Source organism: Oncorhynchus masou, chromosome 28, assembly GCF_036934945.1.
Source record: "Oncorhynchus masou masou isolate Uvic2021 chromosome 28, UVic_Omas_1.1, whole genome shotgun sequence".
Classification (NCBI taxonomy): domain Eukaryota; kingdom Metazoa; phylum Chordata; class Actinopteri; order Salmoniformes; family Salmonidae; genus Oncorhynchus; species Oncorhynchus masou.
Window position 1 is genome coordinate 1,801,669 of NC_088239.1, and position 21,599 is coordinate 1,823,267.

The 21,599-nt window shown below is 36.7% G+C and overlaps 1 protein-coding gene across 1 annotated transcript in view; it reads right to left on the bottom strand.

Annotated features, from left to right (window-relative positions):
- Positions 1 to 4,946: 4,946 nt before the first annotated feature.
- The window catches only part of LOC135518488 (solute carrier family 35 member G2-like), a 47,787-nt gene continuing 31,134 nt past the window's right edge, over positions 4,947 to 21,599 (bottom strand). Inside the window, exon 2 of the mRNA XM_064943659.1 lies at positions 4,947 to 6,686. Coding sequence (XP_064799731.1) covers positions 5,412 to 6,662 — 1,251 coding nt within the window. The 5' untranslated portion in view covers positions 6,663 to 6,686 and the 3' untranslated portion in view covers positions 4,947 to 5,411. The remainder of the gene's footprint in view (positions 6,687 to 21,599) is intronic.

Sequence of the window (21,599 nt, forward strand, 5' to 3'; positions counted from 1 at the left end):
TCTGTAGTATATACCTTCTGTAGTATATACAATCTGTAGTATATACAATCTGTAGTATATACAATCTGTAGTATATACCTTCTGCAGTATATACAATCTGTAGTATATACAATCTGTAGTATATACAATCTGTAGTATATATAGTATATACAATCTGTAGTATATACAATCTGTAGTATATACCTTCTGTAGTATATACAATCTGTAGTATAACCTTCTGTAGTATATACAATCTGTAGTATATACAATCTGTAGTATATACAATCTGTAGTATATACCTTCTGTAGTATATACAATCTGTAGTATATACAATCTGTAGTATATATAGTATATACAATCAATCTGTAGTATATACAATCTGTAGTATATACAATCTGTAGTATATACCTTCTGTAGTATATACAATCTGTAGTATATACAATCTGTATTATATACAATCTGTAGTATATACAATCTGTAGTATATACAATCTGTAGTATATACCTTCTGTAGTATATACAATCTGTAGTATATACAATCTGTAGTATATACCTTCTGTAGTATATACCTTCTGTAGTATATATAGTATATACAATCTGTAGTATATACAATCTGTAGTATATACAATCTGTAGTATATACAATCTGTAGTATATACCTTCTGCAGTATATACAATCTGTAGTATATACCTTCTGTAGTATATACAATCTGTAGTATATACAATCTGTAGTATATACAATCTGTAGTATATACCAATCTGTAGTATATACAATCTGTAGTATATACCTTCTGTAGTATATACAATCTGTAGTAGTATATACAATCTGTAGTATATACCTTCTGTAGTATATACAATCTGTAGTATATACAATCTGTAGTATATACCTTCTGTAGTATATACAATCTGTAGTATATACAATCTGTAGTATATACAATCTGTAGTATATACCCAGTATATACAATCTGTAGTATATACAATCTGTAGTATATACCTTCTGTAGTATATACAATCTGTAGTATATACAATCTGTAGTATATACAATCTGTAGTATATACCAATTGTAGTATATACCTTCTGTAGTATATACAATCTGTAGTATATCTGTAGTATATACAATCTGTAGTATATACCTTCTGTAGTATATACCTTCTGTAGTATATACAATCTGTAGTATATACAATCTGTAGTATATAGAATCTGTAGTATATACCTTCTGTAGTATATACAATCTGTAGTATATACAATCTGTAGTATATACAATCTGTAGTATATACCTTCTAGTATATACAATCTGTAGTATATACAATCTGTAGTATATACAATCTGTAGTATATACCTTCTGTAGTATATACAATCTTCTAGTATATACCTTCTGTAGTATATACAATCTGTAGTATATATACAATCTGTAGTATATACCTTCTGTAGTATATACAATCTGTAGTATATACAATCTGTAGTATATACAATCTGTAGTATATACCTTCTGTAGTATATACAATCTGTATATATAGTATATACAATCTGTAGTATATACAATCTGTAGTATATACAATCTGTATATAGTAGTATACAATCTGTAGTATATACAATCTGTAGTATATACCTTCTGTAGTATATACAATCTGTAGTATATACAATCTGTAGTATATACAATCTGTAGTATATACAATCTATCTGTAGTATATACAATCTGTAGTATATAGTACAATCTGTAGTATATACAATCTGTAGTATATACCTTCTGTAGTATATACAATCTGTAGTATATACCTTCTGTAGTATATACAATCTGTAGTATATACAATCTGTAGTTCTGTAGTATATACCTTCTGTAGTATATACCTTCTGTAGTATATACAATCTGTAGTATATACCTTCTGTAGTATATACAATCTGTATATATACCTTCTGTAGTATATACAATCTGTAGTATATACAATCTGTAGTATATATACAATCTGTAGTATATACCTTCTATACAATCTGTATATACAATCTGTAGTATATACCTTCTGTAGTATATACAAGTATATAGTATATACAATCTGTAGTATATACAATCTGTAGTATATACCTTCTGTAGTATATACAATCTGTAGTATATACAATCTGTAGTATATACAATCTGTAGTATATACCTTCTGCAGTATATACAATCTGTAGTATATACCTTCTGTAGTATATACAATCTGTAGTATATACAATCTGTAGTATATACAATCTGTAGTATATACAATCTGTAGTATATACAATCTGTAGTATATACAATCTGTAGTATATACAATCTGTAGTATATACCTTCTGTAGTATATACAATCTGTAGTATATACCTTCTGTAGTATATACAATCTGTAGTATATACAATCTGTAGTATATACCTTCTGTATATACAATCTGTAGTATATACAATCTGTAGTATATACCTGTAGTATATACAATCTGTAGTATATACCTTCTGTAGTATATACAATCTGTAGTATATACCTTCTGTAGTATATACAATCTGTAGTATATACCTTCTGTAGTATATACAATCTGTAGTATATACCTTCTGTAGTATATACAATCTGTAGTATATACCTTCTGTAGTATATACAATCTGTAGTATAACCTTCTGTAGTATATACAATCTGTAGTATATACAGTATATCTGTAGTATATACCTTCTGTAGTATATACAATCTGTAGTATATACAATCTGTAGTATATACAATCTGTAGTATATACCTTCTGTAGTATATACAATCTGTAGTATATACAATCTGTAGTATATACAATCTGTAGTATATACCTTCTGTAGTATATACAATCTGTAGTATATACAATCTGTAGTATATACCTTCTGTAGTATATACCTTCTGTAGTATATACCTTCTGTAGTATATACAATCTGTAGTATATAGAATCTGTAGTATAAACCTTCTGTAGTATATACCTTCTGTAGTATATACAATCTGTAGTATATACAATCTGTAGTACATAGAATCTGTAGTATAAAGCTTCGGTAGTATATACAATCTGTAGTATATACCTTCTGCAGTATATACAATCTGTAGTATATACAATCTGTAGTATATACAATCTGTAGTATATACAATCTGTAGTATAAACCTTCTGTAGTATATACAATCTGTAGTATATACCTTCTGTAGTATATACAATCTGTAGTATATACAATCTGTAGTATATACAATCTGTAGTATATACCTTCTGCAGTATATACCTTCTGCAGTATATACAATCTGTAGTATAAACCTTCTGTAGTATATACAATCTGTAGTATATACCTTCTGCAGTATATACAATCTTTAGTATATACCTTCTGTAGTATATACAATCTGTATTATATACAATCTGTAGTATATACCTTCTGTAGTATATATACAATCTGTAGTATATACCTTCTGTAGTATATACAATCTGTAGTATATACAATCTGTAGTATATACCTTCTGTAGTATATACCTTCTGTAGTATATACAATCTGTAGTATATACAATCTGTAGTATATACAATCTGTAGTATAAACCTTCTGTAGTATATACAATCTGTAGTATATACCTTCTGCAGTATATACAATCTGTAGTATATACCTTCTGTAGTATATACAATCTGTAGTATATACAATCTGTAGTATATACCTTCTGTAGTATATACTTTCTGTAGTATATACCTTCTGTAGTATATACAATCTGTAGTATATAGAATCTATAGTATAAACCTTCTGTAGTATATACCTTCTGTAGTATATACAATCTGTAGTATATAGAATCTGTAGTATAAAGCTTCTGTAGTATATACAATCTGTAGTATATACCTTCTGCAGTATATACAATCTGTAGTATATACCTTCTGTAGTATATACAATCTGTAGTATATACAATCTGTAGTATATACAATCTGTAGTATAAACCTTCTGTAGTATATACAATCTGTAGTATATACCTTCTGTAGTATATACTTTCTGTAGTATATACCTTCTGTAGTATATACAATCTGTAGTATATAGAATCTATAGTATAAACCTTCTGTAGTATATACCTTCTGTAGTATATACAATCTGTAGTATATAGAATCTGTAGTATAAAGCTTCTGTAGTATATACAATCTGTAGTATATACCTTCTGCAGTATATACAATCTGTAGTATATACCTTCTGTAGTATATACAATCTGTAGTATATACAATCTGTAGTATATACAATCTGTAGTATAAACCTTCTGTAGTATATACAATCTGTAGTATATACCTTCTGTAGTATATACAATCTGTAGTATATACAATCTATAGTATAAACCTTCTGTAGTATATACCTTCTGTAGTATATACAATCTGTAGTATATAGAATCTGTAGTATAAAGCTTCTGTAGTATATACAATCTGTAGTATATACCTTCTGCAGTATATACAATCTGTAGTATATACCTTCTGTAGTATATACAATCTGTAGTATATACAATCTGTAGTATATACAATCTGTAGTATAAACCTTCTGTAGTATATACAATCTGTAGTATATACCTTCTGTAGATTTTTCAATCTGTAGTATATACAATCTGTAGTATATACCTTCTGTAGTATATACAATCTGTAGTATATACCTTCTGTAGTATATACCTTCTGTAGTATATACAATCTGTAGTATATACAATCTGTAGTATATACCTTCTGTAGTATATACCTTCTGTAGTATATACACTTTGTAGTATATACAATCTGTAGTATATACCTTATGTAGTATATACAATCTGTAGTATATACAATCTGTAGTATTTGATTTAGACTACTGTTTTCATCTTCTCCAGAGATCAACAGAAGTTCATTTATGACATTCTGAAACGCAGCCTGTGTTTTTTTCTTTCTTTCACTATTAATAAATGAACATGAGTGTATTTTAACCAGTGGGTTCTGCGTAGCAGACACTGTGATAGTGTGAGATAAAAGATACACCCTTATGCAGGAAACAAAGGAAGATGATTTATCACCTTGTCAACACGGCCCTGTTAACACACTGTCAGCAGCAGTAGTATCTAGTATCTTATTTAGATGCTGGTCATCTAGCAGAGACAGACACAACCTGAATATCTCTGACACATATTTACGCCATAGCTGTAAAGTTAAGGTACAGAAAGTATCATACAATCTAAACAACACATGTTACTTTGACACTCTTCTTCATCACAGTTGACATGAAATCAAAGCTATCAGAACAAACCGTTTCATCGTGGAATATCTTTTCACAGACAAATAGAACTTCAGCAAAGACATTGCACACAAGTTGACACTCCGCCAAGTTAATGACCACCACAATTCTAAATATATCGAGAGAGTAGAAGTGGAGGTCTACAATCTGTTTAACCCCTGTCCATGTAATCTTATGCATTATGGTCTATAGGGCCAAACTGATCTTGAATCAGAACTCCAGACTCTATTTGATGGGTGAGTTCAGTATCTCCTGGTAGTCCTGCCGTACAGCCCGGCTGACCCTGTATAGCTTCACTCCCATTAGAGTAAACACACTGGCCATGATGACCAGCCCCCCGATGACGTCGTAGATGGAGGGGACCATGCGCAGCACCATGAGCTGAAGCAACATGGCCACAACTATCTCCAGGTGCTGCACAGTGCTCACCAGGGCGGGGTGGAACTTGTTGAGGGCGTAATAGACCCCCAGGAACGCCACGGTGGAACAGATACAGATCCCCGTGAGGTAGCCCCACGTCTCCCCATCCAGGGGGATGATCGGCTCCTGCATAACGAACATGGTGGAGGCGCCCCACACCGTGCCCGTCCAGCCGAACGTGAACAGGGCTGTCCACATGCTGACGCGCTCCTTGATGGCCCGGTAGACGATCATGGACAGGGCTCCGGTGAGGCCGGCCATCACCGTCATGGTGTAGCCGAACGCCTCCTTCCAGAAGGTGAGGCGGGACTTCTCCTCGTCGGCCACATTGGGGATCATGACGAGACACAGGCCGAACACGCTGCCCACCACCGTCACCACGTCCGTGTAGCCCAGCCTCTCGTCTAACAACAGGAAGGCCATCACGCCGCTGAACACCGTGGTGGTTGCGCGCCACATGATGGTACCGTTGCTGGGCGGCACGATGGCGAAGGCGGTGTAGGCGCAGGTGATGGAGATGACGTTGCAGACACCATAGAAGAAGAGCCGGAGGCGGTACCCCTTCGGGCCGAAGGGTTCCTCCTGGTTATAAAACACCACTGTGATGGACAGGACCTGGATCACAGACCGGATGAAGATCAGCTCCAGGGACGGCACTTTGGAGCGGTCTGCCGCCAGCCGTGTGATCAGAGCAACGCAGCCGTGAGCAACCGCTGCCCCGAACAACGCCATCCAGGTGACCCGGGACGCCAGGAAGTTGGCCTCCCCGAAGCTAGCCAGCTGCCCCCCGACCCCCTTGTCACGGCTCTGGGGCTCCACCCCTCCCCATAGCGTCCTGGGGGTCTCCATGGTCTTCCTACTACTGTCTGTCACCAGTCTCTTAGCAGGGCTGGCATTCGCAAATGAATCAAAGTCCTCAAAGGACGGAGCATCGTCGTAACCCTCGTCTCCAGGCTGGGGGAAGTGGGAGGCGTATTTCACTGTGACGGTATTGGGGTGGATCTTCACCCTCTTCTTAGATCCTCCATACTGCTGCTGGCCCCCAGACACATCCATGTTCCTTCAGCAGATCAGAGAACACTGGAGAAGGACAGAGGTCAGAGTTAAACATGACTACATTACTGACTGGAGGGAATATACTGACTGGTGGTAATATACTGACTGGTGGTAATATACTGGTAGTAATATACTGGTGGTAATATACTGACTGGTGGTAATATACTGGTAGTAATATACTGGTGGTAATATACTGACTGGTGGTAATATACTGGTGGTAATATACTGGTGGTAATATACTGACTGGTGGTAATATACTGGTGGTAATATACTGACTGGTGGTAATATACTGACTGGTGGTAATATACTGACTGGTGGTAATATACTGGTGGTAATATACTGACTGGTGGTAATATACTGACTGGTGGTAATATACTGACTGGTGGTAATATACTGACTGGTAGTAATATACTGGTGGTAATATACTGACTGGTGGTAATATACTGGTGGTAATATACTGACTGGTGGTAATATACTGACTGGTGGTAATATACTGGTGGTAATATACTGACTGGTGGTAATATACTGACTGGTGATAATATACTGACTGGTGGTAATATACTGACTGGTGGTAATATACTGGTGGTAATATACTGACTGGTGGTAATATACTGGTGGTAATATACTGACTGGTGATAATATACTGACTGGTGGTAATATACTGACTGGTGGTAATATACTGGTGGTAATATACTGGTGGTAATAGACTGGTGGTAATATACTGACTGGTGGTAATATACTGACTGGTGGTAATATACTGACTGGTGGTAATATACTGACTGGTGGTAATATACTGACTGGTGGTAATATACTGGTGGTAATATACTGGTGGTAATATACTGGTGGTAATATACTGACTGGTGGTAATATACTGGTGGTAATATACTGACTGGTGGTAATATACTGACTGGTGGTAATATACTGACTGGTGGTAATATACTGACTGGTGGTAATATACTGGTGGTAATATACTGGTGGTAATATACTGGTGGTAATATATACTGGTGGTAATATACTGACTGACTGGTGGTAATATACTGACTGGTGGTAATAATATACTGACTGGTGGTAATATACTGGTGGTAATATACTGACTGGTGGTAATATACTGACTGGTGGTAATATACTGACTGGTGGTAATATACTGACTGGTGGTAATATACTGACTGGTGGTAATATACTGACTGGTAGTAATATACTGACTGGTGGTAATATACTGACTTGTTTAGTTGAAGGAGGTGGTAATATACTGAAATGTAATATACTGACGTGGTAAGTTACTCATGTTTATTAAGTGAAAGGTAATATACTGACTGGTGGTAATAACTATTAAATACAAAAAAACAACAAAACAGAACAAAACCTAATACAGCCTGACTGGTGAAACTATACAGAGACAGGAACAATCACCCACGAAATGCAAAGCGTAAATACAGGTAATATACTGACTGGAAGCACCTGACTCTGATTGAGAACCGCCTCTGAGGCAGCCAACCTAATAAACACCACACACATAATCAACTGAATCCCAAATATACAAACCCCAAAACGAAAATATATACATAATGGTGGTAATATACACTGGTGGTAATATACTGGTGGTAAAACACACTGGTAAGTAATATGACAGGTGGTAATATACTGGTGGTAATATACTGAATGGTAGTAATATACTGACTGGTGGTAATATACTGGTGGTAATATACTGACTGGTGGTAATATACTGACTGGTGGTAATATACTGACTGGTAATATACTGACTGGTGGTAATATACTGGTAGTAATATACTGACTGGTGGTAATATACTGACTGGTGGTAATATACTGACTGGTAGTAATATACTGGTGGTAATATACTGGTGCTAATATACTGACTGGTGGTAATATACTGGTGGTAATATACTGACTGGTGGTAATATACTGGTGGTAATATACTGACTGGTGGTAATATACTGACTGGTGGTAATATACTGGTAGTAATATACTGACTGGTGGTAATATACTGACTGATGGTAATATACTGGTAGTAATATACTGGTGGTAATATACTGGTGGTAATATACTGGTGGTAATATACTGGTGGTAATATACTGGTGGTAATATACTGACTGGTGGTAATATACTGACTGGTAGTAATATACTGACTGGTGGTAATATACTGGTAGTAATATACTGGTGGTAATTTACTGGTGGTAATATACTGGTGGTAATATACTGGTGGTAATATACTGACTGGTGGTAATATACTGACTGGTGGTAATATACTGGTGGTAATATATACTGGTGGTAAATATACTGGTGGTAATATACTGGTGGTAATATACTGACTGGTGGTAATATACTGACTGGTGGTAATATACTGGTGGTAATATACTGGTGGTAATATACTGGTGGTAATATACTGGTGGTAATATACTGGTGGTAATATACTGACTGGTGGTAATATACTGACTGGTGGTAATATACTGACTGGTGGTAATATACTGGTAGTAATATACTGGTGGTAATATACTGGTGGTAATATACTGGTGGTAATATACTGGTGGTAATATACTGGTGGTAATATACTGACTGATGGTAATATACTGGTGGTAATATACTGGTAGTAATATACTGGTGGTAATATACTGGTGGTAATATACTGGTGGTAATATACTGGTGGTAATATACTGACTGGTGGTAATATACTGGTAGTAATATACTGGTGGTAATATACTGGTGGTAATATACTGGTGGTAATATACTGACTGGTGGTAATATACTGACTGGTGGTAATATACTGACTGGTGGTAATATACTGGTGGTAATATACTGACTGGTGGTAATATACTGACTGGTGGTAATATACTGACTGGTGGTAATATACTGACTGGTGGTAATATACTGACTGGTGGTAATATACTGACTGGTGGTAATATACTGACTGGTGGTAATATACTGACTGGTGGTAATATACTGGTGGTTATATACTGGTGGTAATATACTGACTGGTGGTAATATACTGTAGTAATATACTGGTGGTAATATACTGGTGGTAATATATACTGGTGGTAATATACTGACTGGTGGTAATATACTGGTGGTAATATACTGGTGGTAATATACTGGTGGTAATATACTGACTGGTGGTATACTGACTGGTGGTAATATACTGACTGGTGGTAATATACTGACTGGTGGTAATATACTGACTGGTAATATACTGACTGGTGGTAATATACTGACTGGTGGTAATATACTGGTGGTAATATACTGACTGGTGGTAATATACTGACTGGTGGTAAATATGACTGGTGGTAATATACTGACTGGTGGTAATATACTGGTGGTAATATACTGGTGGTAATATACTGGTGGTAATATACTGACTGGTGGTAATATACTGACTGGTGGTAATATACTGACTGGTGGTAATATACTGACTGGTGGTAATATACTGACTGGTGGTAATATACTGGTGGTAATATACTGGTGGTAATATACTGGTGGTAATATATACTGGTGGTAATATACTGACTGGGTACTGACTGGTGGTAATATATACTGGTAATATACTGACTGGTGGTAATATACTGACTGGTGGTAATATACTGACTGGTGGTAATATACTGGTGGTAATATACTGACTGGTGGTAATATACTGACTGGTGGTAATATACTGACTGGTGGTAATATACTGACTGGTGGTAATATACTGACTGGTGGTAATATACTGACTGGTGGTAATATACTGACTGGTGGTAATATACTGACTGGTGGTAATATACTGACTGGTGGTAATATACTGACTGGTGGTAATATACTGACTGGTGGTAATATACTGACTGGTGGTAATATACTGGTGGTAATATACTGACTGGTGGTAATATACTGACTGGTGGTAATATACTGACTGGTGGTAATATACTGACTGGTGGTAATATACTGGTGGTAATATACTGACTGGTGGTAATATACTGACTGGTGGTAATATACTGACTGGTGGTAATATACTGACTGGTGGTAATATACTGACTGGTGGTAATATACTGACTGGTGGTAATATACTGACTGGTGGTAATATACTGGTAGTAATATACTGACTGGTGGTAATATACTGACTGGTGGTAATATACTTACTGGTGGTAATATACTGACTGGTGGTAATATACTGACTGGTGGTAATATACTGACTGGTGGTAATATACTGACTGGTGGTAATATACTGACTGGTGGTAATATACTGACTGGTGGTAATATACTGACTGGTGGTAATATATGACTGGTGGTAATATACTGACTGGTGGTAATATACTGACTGGTGGTAATATACTGACTGGTGGTAATATACTGACTGGTGGTAATATACTGACTGGTGGTAATATACTGACTGGTGGTAATATACTGACTGGTGGTAATATACTGGTGGTAATATACTGACTGGTGGTAATATACTGGGACTGGGTAATATACTGACTGGTGGTAATATACTGACTGGTGGTAATATACTGGTGGTAATATACTGGTGGTAATAGACTGGTGGTAATATACTGACTGGTGGTAATATACTGACTGGTGGTAATATACTGGTGGTAATATACTGACTGGTGGTAATATACTGACTGGTGGTAATATACTGGTGGTAATATACTGGTGGTAATATACTGGTGGTAATATACTGACTGGTGGTAATATACTGGTGGTAATATACTGACTGGTGGTAATATACTGACTGGTGGTAATATACTGGTGGTAATATACTGGTGGTAATATACTGACTGGTGGTAATATACTGACTGGTGGTAATATACTGACTGGTGGTAATATACTGACTGGTGGTAATATACTGACTGGTGGTAATATACTGGTGGTAATATATGACTGGTGTAATATACTGACTGGTGGTAATATACTGACTGTTTAGTGGTAATATACTGAAACTGGTAATATACTCACTGTTTAATATACTGACTGGTGGTAATATACTGGTGGTAATAAACAGAACTGGTGGTAATATAGCCTACTGACTGGTAATAACTAGCACAGAGACAGGTAATATACTGGTGGAAATGACTGGTGGTAATATACTGGTGGAAGCACCTGACTCTGGTGGTAATATACTGGACTAATCAACTGGTAATAATATACTGGTCTGGTAATAATAAACTGGTGGTAAATACTGACTGGTGGTAATATACTGGTGGTAATATACTGACTGGTGGTAATATACTGGTAATATATACTGGTGGTAATATACTGGTAATATACTGGTGGTAATATACTGGACTGGTGGTAATATACTGACTGGTGGTAATATACTGACTGGTGGTAATATACTGACTGGTGGTAATATGACTGGTGGTAATATACTGGTGGTAATATACTGACTGGTGGTAATATACTGGTGGTAATATACTGACTGGTGGTAATATACTGACTGGTGGTAATATACTGGACTGGTGGTAATATACTGACTGGTGGTAATATACTGACTGGTGGTAATATACTGGTGGACTGGTGGTAATATACTGACTGGTGGTAATATACTGACTGGTGGTAATATACTGACTGGTGGTTATAGACTGGTGGTAATATACTGACTGGTGGTAATATACTGACTGGTGGTAATATACTGGTGGTAATATACTGACTGGTAGTAATATACTGACTGGTGGTAATATACTGACTGGTGGTAATATACTGACTGGTGGTAATATACTGGTGGTAATATACTGGTGGTAATATACTGACTGGTAGTAATATACTGCTGGTAATATACTGACTGGTGGTAATATACTGACTGGTGGTAATATACTGACTGGTGGTAATATACTGGTGGTAATATACTGACTGGTGGTAATATACTGACTGGTGGTAATATACTGGTGGTAATATACTGGTGGGTGGTAATATACTGGTGGTAATATACTGGTGGTGGTGGTATACTGACTGGTGGTAATATACTGACTGGTGGTAATATACTGACTGGTGGTAATATACTGACTGGTGGTAATATACTGACTGGTGGTAATATACTGACTGGTGGTAATATACTGACTGGACTGGTGGTAATATACTGACTGGTGGTAATATACTGACTGGTGGTAATATACTGGTGGTAATATACTGGTAATATACTGGTGGTAATATACTGGTGGGTAATATACTGGTGGTAATATACTGGTGGTAATATATACTGGTGGACTGGTGGTAATATATGTGGTAATATACTGGTGGTAATATACTGACTGGTGGTAATATACTGACTGGTGGTAATATACTGACTGGTGGTAATATACTGACTGGTGGTAATATACTGGTGGTAATATACTGACTGGTGGTAATATACTGGTGGTAATATGACTGGTGGTAATATACTGTAATATACTGGTGGTAATATACTGACTGGTGGTAATATACTGACTGGTGGTAATATACTGGTGGACTGGTGGTAATATACTGACTGGTGGTAATATACTGGTGGTAATATACTGGTGGTAATATACTGGTGGTAATATACTGGTAGTAATATACTGGTGGTAATATACTGACTGGTGGTAATATACTGACTGGTAGTAATATACTGACTGGTGGTAATATACTGACTGGTGGTAATATACTGGTGGTAATATACTGGTGGTAATATACTGACTGGTGGTAATATACTGACTGGTGGTAATATACTGGTGGTAATATACTGACTGGTGGTAATATACTGACTGGTGGTAATATACTGGTGGTAATATACTGGTGGTAATATACTGGTGGTAATATACTGGTGGTAATATACTGACTGGTGGTAATATACTGACTGATGGTAATATACTGACTGGTGGTAATATACTGACTGGTGGTAATATACTGGTGGTAATATACTGACTGGTGGTAATATACTGGTGGTAATATACTGGTGGTAATATACTGACTGGTGGTAATATACTGACTGGTGGTAATATACTGACTGGTGGTAATATACTGACTGGTGGTAATATACTGACTGGTGGTAATATACTGGTAATATACTGGTGGTAATATACTGACTGGTGGTAATATACTGACTGGTGGTAATATACTGACTGGTGGTAATATACTGACTGGTGGTAATATACTGACTGGTGGTAATATACTGACTGGTGGTAATATACTGACTGGTGGTAATATACTGACTGGTGGTAATATACTGACTGGTGGTAATATACTGACTGGTGGTAATATACTGACTGGTGTATATACTGACTGGTGGTAATATACTGGTGGTAATATACTGACTGGTGGTAATATATACTGGTGGTAATATACTGACTGGTGGTAATATACTGACTGGTAATATACTGACTGGTGGTAATATGACTGGTGGTAATATACTGACTGGTGGTAATATACTGACTGGTGGTAATATACTGACTGGTGGTAATATACTGACTGGTGGTAATATACTGACTGGTGGTAATATACTGACTGGTGGTAATATACTGACTGGTGGTAATATACTGCTGGTAATATACTGACTGGTGGTAATATACTGACTGGTGGTAATATACTGACTGGTGGTAATATACTGACTGGTGGTAATATACTGACTGGTGGTAATATACTGGTGGTAATATACTGGTGGTAATATACTGACTGGTGGTAATATACTGACTGGTGGTAATATACTGACTGGTGGTAATATACTGACTGGTGGTAATATACTGACTGGTGGTAATATACTGGTGGTAATATACTGGTGGTAATATACTGACTGGTGGTAATATACTGACTGGTGGTAATATACTGACTGGTGGTAATATACTGACTGGTGGTAATATACTGACTGGTGGTAATATACTGACTGGTGGTAATATACTGACTGGTGGTAATATACTGACTGGTGGTAATATACTGACTGGTGGTAATATACTGACTGGTGGTAATATACTGACTGGTGGTAATATACTGACTGGTGGTAATATACTGACTGGTGGTAATATACTGACTGGTGGTAATATACTGACTGGTGGTAATATACTGGTGGTAATATACTGACTGGTGGTAATATACTGGTGGTAATATACTGACTGGTGGTAATATACTGGTGGTAATATACTGACTGGTGGTAATATACTGGTGGTAATATACTGACTGGTGGTAATATACTGACTGGTGGTAATATACTGACTGGTGGTAATATACTGACTGGTGGTAATATACTGACTGGTGGTAATATACTGACTGGTGGTAATATACTGGTGGTAATATACTGACTGGTGGTAATATACTGGTGGTAATATACTGACTGGTGGTAATATACTGACTGGTGGTAATATACTGACTGGTGGTAATATACTGACTGGTGGTAATATACTGGTGGTAATATACTGACTGGTGGTATACTGACTGGTGGTAATATACTGACTGGTGGTAATATATGACTGGTGGTAATATACTGACTGGTGGTAATATACTGACTGGTGGTAATATACTGACTGGTGGTAATATACTGACTGGTGGTAATATACTGACTGGTGGTAATATATGACTGGTGGTAATATACTGACTGGTGGTAATATACTGACTGGTGGTAATATACTGACTGGTGGTAATATACTGACTGGTGGTAATATATGACTGGTGGTAATATACTGACTGGTGGTAATATACTGACTGGTGGTAATATACTGACTGGTGGTAATATACTGACTGGTGGTAATATACTGACTGGTGGTAATATACTGACTGGTGGTAATATACTGACTGGTGGTAATATACTGACTGGTGGTAATATACTGACTGGTGGACTGGTGGTAATATACTGACTGGTGGTAATATACTGACTGGTGGTAATATACTGACTGGTGGTAATATACTGGTGGTAATATACTGACTGGTGGTAATATACTGGTGGTAATATATACTGGTGGTAATATACTGGTGGTAATATACTGGTGGTAATATACTGACTGGTGGTAATATACTGACTGGTAATATACTGGTGGTAATATACTGACTGGTGGTAATATACTGGTGGTAATATACTGACTGATGGTAATATACTGACTGGTGGTAATATATACTGGTGGTAATATACTGGTGGTAATATACTGACTGGTGGTAATATACTGACTGGTGGTAATATATGACTGGTGGTAATATACTGACTGGTGGTAATATACTGACTGGTGGTATACTGACTGGTGGTAATATACTGGACTGGTGGTAATATACTGACTGGTGGTAATATACTGACTGGTGGTAATATACTGACTGGTGGTAATATACTGACTGGTGGTAATATACTGGTAATATACTGGTGGTAATATACTGACTGGTGGTAATACTGACTGGTGGTAATATACTGACTGGTGGTAATATACTGACTGGTGGTAATATACTGACTGGTGGTAATATACTGGTGGTAATATACTGACTGGTGGTAATATACTGGTGGTAATATACTGGTGGTAATATACTGACTGGTGGTAATATACTGACTGGTGGTAATATACTGGTGGTAATATACTGACTGGTGGTAATATACTGACTGGTGGTAATATACTGACTGGTGGTAATATACTGACTGGTGGTAATATACTGACTGGTAGTAATATACTGACTGGTGGTAATATACTGACTGGTGGTAATATACTGACTGGTGGTAATATACTGACTGGTGGTAATATACTGACTGGTGGTAATATACTGACTGGTGGTAATATACTGAATGGTGGTAATATACTGACTGGTGGTAATATACTGGTGGTAATATACTGACTGGTGGTAATATACTGACTGGTGGTAATATACTGACTGGTGGTAATATACTGACTGGTGGTAATATACTGACTGGTGGGTGGTGGTAATATACTGACTGTAATATACTGACTGGTGGTAATATACTGACTGGTGGTAATATACTGGTGGTAATATACTGACTGGTGGTAATATACTGACTGGTGGTAATATACTGACTGGTGGTAATATACTGACTGGTGGTAATATACTGGTGGTAATATACTGGTGGTAATATACTGACTGGTGGTAATATACTGACTGGTGGTAATATACTGACTGGTGGTAATATACTGACTGTGGTAATATACTGACTGGTGGTAATATACTGGTGGTAATATACTGACTGGTGGTAATATACTGACTGGTGGTAATATACTGACTGGTGGTAATGGTGGTAATATACTGGTGGACTGGTGGTAATATACTGGTGGTAATATACTGACTGGTGGTAATATACTGACTGGTGGTAATATACTGACTGGTGGTAATATACTGGTGGTAATATATACTGGTGGACTGGTGGTAATATACTGACTGGTGGTAATATACTGACTGGTGGTAATATACTGGTGGTAATATACTGACTGGTGGTAATATATGACTGGTGGTAATATACTGACTGGTGGTAATATACTGACTGGTGGTAATATACTGACTGTATATACTGACTGGTGGTAATATACTGACTGGTGGTAATATACTGACTGGTGGTAATATACTGACTGGTGGTAATATACTGACTGGTGGTAATATATGACTGGTGGTAATATACTGACTGGTGGTAATATACTGACTGGTGGTAATATACTGACTGGTGGTAATATACTGACTGGTGGTAATATACTGACTGGTGGTAATATACTGACTGGACTGGTGGTAATATACTGACTGGTGGTAATATACTGTAATATACTGGTAATATACTGACTGGTGGTAATATACTGACTGGTGGTAATATACTGACTGGTGGTAATATACTGACTGGTGGTAATATACTGACTGGTGGTAATATACTGACTGGTGGTAATATACTGACTGGTGGTAATATACTGGTGGTAATATACTGACTGGTGGTAATATACTGACTGGTGGTAATATACTGGTGGTAATATACTGACTGGTGGTAATATACTGGTGGTAATATACTGACTGGTGGTAATATACTGGTAATATACTGGTGGTAATATACTGGTGGTAATATACTGGTGGTAATATACTGACTGTTGGTAATATACTGACTGGTGGTAATATACTGACTGGTGGTAATATACTGGTGGTAATATACTGGTGGTAATATACTGACTGGTGGTAATATACTGACTGGTGGTAATATATGACTGGTGGTAATATACTGGTAATATACTGGTGGTAATATACTGACTGGTGGTAATATACTGGTGGTAATATACTGACTGATGGTAATATACTGACTGGTGGTAATATACTGACTGGTGGTAATATACTGACTGGTGGTAATATACTGACTGGTGGTACTGGTGGTAATATACTGGTAATATACTGACTGGTGGTAATATACTGACTGGTGGTAATATACTGACTGGTGGTAATATACTGACTGGTGGTAATATACTGACTGGTGGTAATATACTGACTGGTGGTAATATATACTGGTGGTAATATACTGACTGGTGGTAATATACTGACTGGTGGTAATATACTGACTGGTGGTAATATACTGACTGGTGGTAATATACTGACTGGTGGTAATATACTATACTGGTGGTAATATACTGACTGGTGGGTGGTAATATACTGACTGGTGGTAATATACTGTAATATACTGGTGGTAATATACTGACTGGTGGTAATATACTGACTGGTGGTAATATACTGACTGGTGGTAATATACTGACTGGTGGTAATATACTGACTGGTGGTAATATACTGACTGGTGGTAATATACTGACTGGTGGTAATATACTGACTGGGTGGTATATATACTGGTGGTAATATACTGGTGGTAATATACTGACTGGTGGTAATATACTGACTGGTGGTAATATACTGACTGGTGGTAATATACTGACTGGTGGTAATATACTGACTGGTGGTAATATACTGACTGGTGGTAATATACTGACTGGTGGTAATATACTGGTGGTAATATACTGTCTGGTGGTAATATACTGACTGGTGGTAATATACTGACTGGTGGTAATATACTGACTGGTGGTAATATACTGACTGGTGGTAATATACTGACTGGTGGTAATATACTGACTGGTGGTAATATACTGACTGGTGGTAATATACTGACTGGTGGTAATATACTGGTGGTAATATACTGACTGGTGGTAATATACTGGTGGTAATATACTGACTGGTGGTAATATACTGACTGGTGGTAATATACTGACTGGTGGTAATATACTGGTGGTAATATACTGACTGGTGGTAATATACTGGTAATATACTGACTGGTGGTAATATACTGACTGGTGGTAATATACTGACTGGTGGTATATACTGACTGGTGGTAATATACTGACTGGTGGTAATATATGACTGGTGGTAATATACTGGTGGTAATATACTGACTGGGTAATATACTGACTGGTGGTAATATACTGGTGGTAATATACGTGACTGGTGGTAATATACTGGTGGTAATATACTGACTGGTGGTAATATACTGGTGGTAATATACTGACTGGTATATACTACTGGTGGTAATATACTGACTGGTGGTAATACTGACTGGTGGTAATATACTGGTGGTAATATACTGGTGGTAATATACTGACTGGTGGTAATATACTGTAATATACTGGTGGTAATATACTGACTGGTGGTAATATACTGACTGGTGGTAATATACTGACTGGTGGTAATATAACTGGTGGTATACTGACTGGTGGTAATATACTGACTGGTGGTAATATACTGACTGGTGGTAATATATACTGGTGGTAATATACTGACTGGTGGTAATATACTGACTGGTGGGTGGTAACTGGTGGTAATATACTACTGGTGGTAATATACTGACTGGTGGTATATATACTGGTGGTAATATACTGACTGGTGGTAATATACTGACTGGTGGTAATATACTGGTGGTAATATACTGACTGGTGGTAATTTACTGAATGGTGGTAATATACTGGTGGTAATATACTGGTAGTAATATACTGGTGGTAATATACTGGTGGTAATATACTGACTGGTGGTAATATACTGGTGGTAATATACTGACTGGTGGTAATATACTGGTGGTAATATACTGACTGGTGGTAATATACTGACTGGTGGTAATATACTGACTGGTGGTAATATACTGACTGGTGGTAATATACTGACTGGTGGTAATATACTGACTGGTGGTAATATACTGACTGGTGGTAATATACTGACTGGTAATATACTGACTGGTAATATACTGACTGGTGGTAATATACTGACTGGTGGTAATATACTGACTGGTGGTAATATACTGACTGGTGGTAATATACTGGTGGTAATATACTGACTGGTGGTAATATACTGACTGGTGGTAATATACTGACTGGTGGTAATATACTGGTGGTAATATACTGGTGGTAATATACTGACTGGTGGTAATATACTGACTGGTGGTAATATACTGACTGGTGGTAATATACTGACTGGTGGTAATATACTGACTGGTGGTAATATACTGGTGGTAATATACTGACTGGTGGTAATATACTGGTGGTAATATACTGACTGGTGGTAATATACTGACTGGTGGACTGGTGGTAATATACTGACTGGTGGTAATATACTGGTGGTAATATACTGACTGGTGGTAATATACTGACTGGTGGTAATATACTGGACTGGTGGTAATATACTGACTGGTGGTAATATACTGACTGGTGGTAATATACTGACTGGTGGTAATATACTGACTGGTGGTAATATACTGACTGGTAATATACTGGTGGTAATATACTGGTGGTAATATACTGACTGGTGGTAATATACTGACTGGTGGTAATATACTGACTGGTGGTAATATACTGACTGGTGGTAATATACTGACTGGTGGTAATATACTGACTGGTGGTAATATACTGACTGGTGGTAATATACTGACTGGTGGTAATATACTGACTGGTGGTAATATACTGACTGGTGGTAATATACTGGTGGTAATATACTGACTGGTGGTAATATACTGACTGGTGGTATATACTGACTGGTGGTAATATACTGGTGGTAATATACTGACTGGTGGTAATATACTGACTGGTGGTAATATACTGGTGGTAATATACTGTAATATACTGGTGGTAATATACTGACTGGTGGTAATATACTGACTGGTAATATACTGACTGGTGGTAATATACTGACTGGTGGTAATATACTGACTGGTGGTAATATACTGACTGGTGGTAATATACTGACTGGTGGTAATATACTGACTGGTGGTAATATACTGACTGGTGGTAATATACTGACTGGTGGTAATATACTGACTGGTGGTAATATACTGACTGGTGGTAATATACTGCTGGTAATATACTGACTGGTGGTAATATACTGACTGGTGGTAATATACTGACTGGTGGTAATATACTGACTGGTGGTAATATACTGACTGGTGGTAATATACTGACTGGTGGTAATATACTGACTGGTGGTAATATACTGACTGGTGGTAATATACTGGTGGTAATATACTGACTGGTGGTAATATACTGACTGGTGGTAATATACTGGTAGTAATATACTGGTGGTAATATACTGGTGGTAATATACTGGTGGTAATATACTGACTGGTGGTAATATACTGGTGGTAATATACTGGTGGTAATATACTGACTGGTGGTAATATACTGGTGGTAATATACTGACTGGTGGTAATATACTGGTGGTAATATACTGGTGGTAATATACTGACTGGTGGTAATATACTGACTGGTGGTAATATACTGACTGGTGGTAATATACTGACTGGTGGTAATATATGACTGTAATATACTGGTGGTAATATACTGACTGGTGGTAATATACTGACTGGTGGTAATATACTGGACTGGTGGTAATATACTGACTGGTGGTAATATACTGGACTGGTGGTAATATACTGTAATATACTGGTGGTAATATACTGACTGGTGGTAATATATACTGACTGGTAATATACTGACTGGTGGTAATATACTGACTGGTGGTAATATACTGACTGGTGGT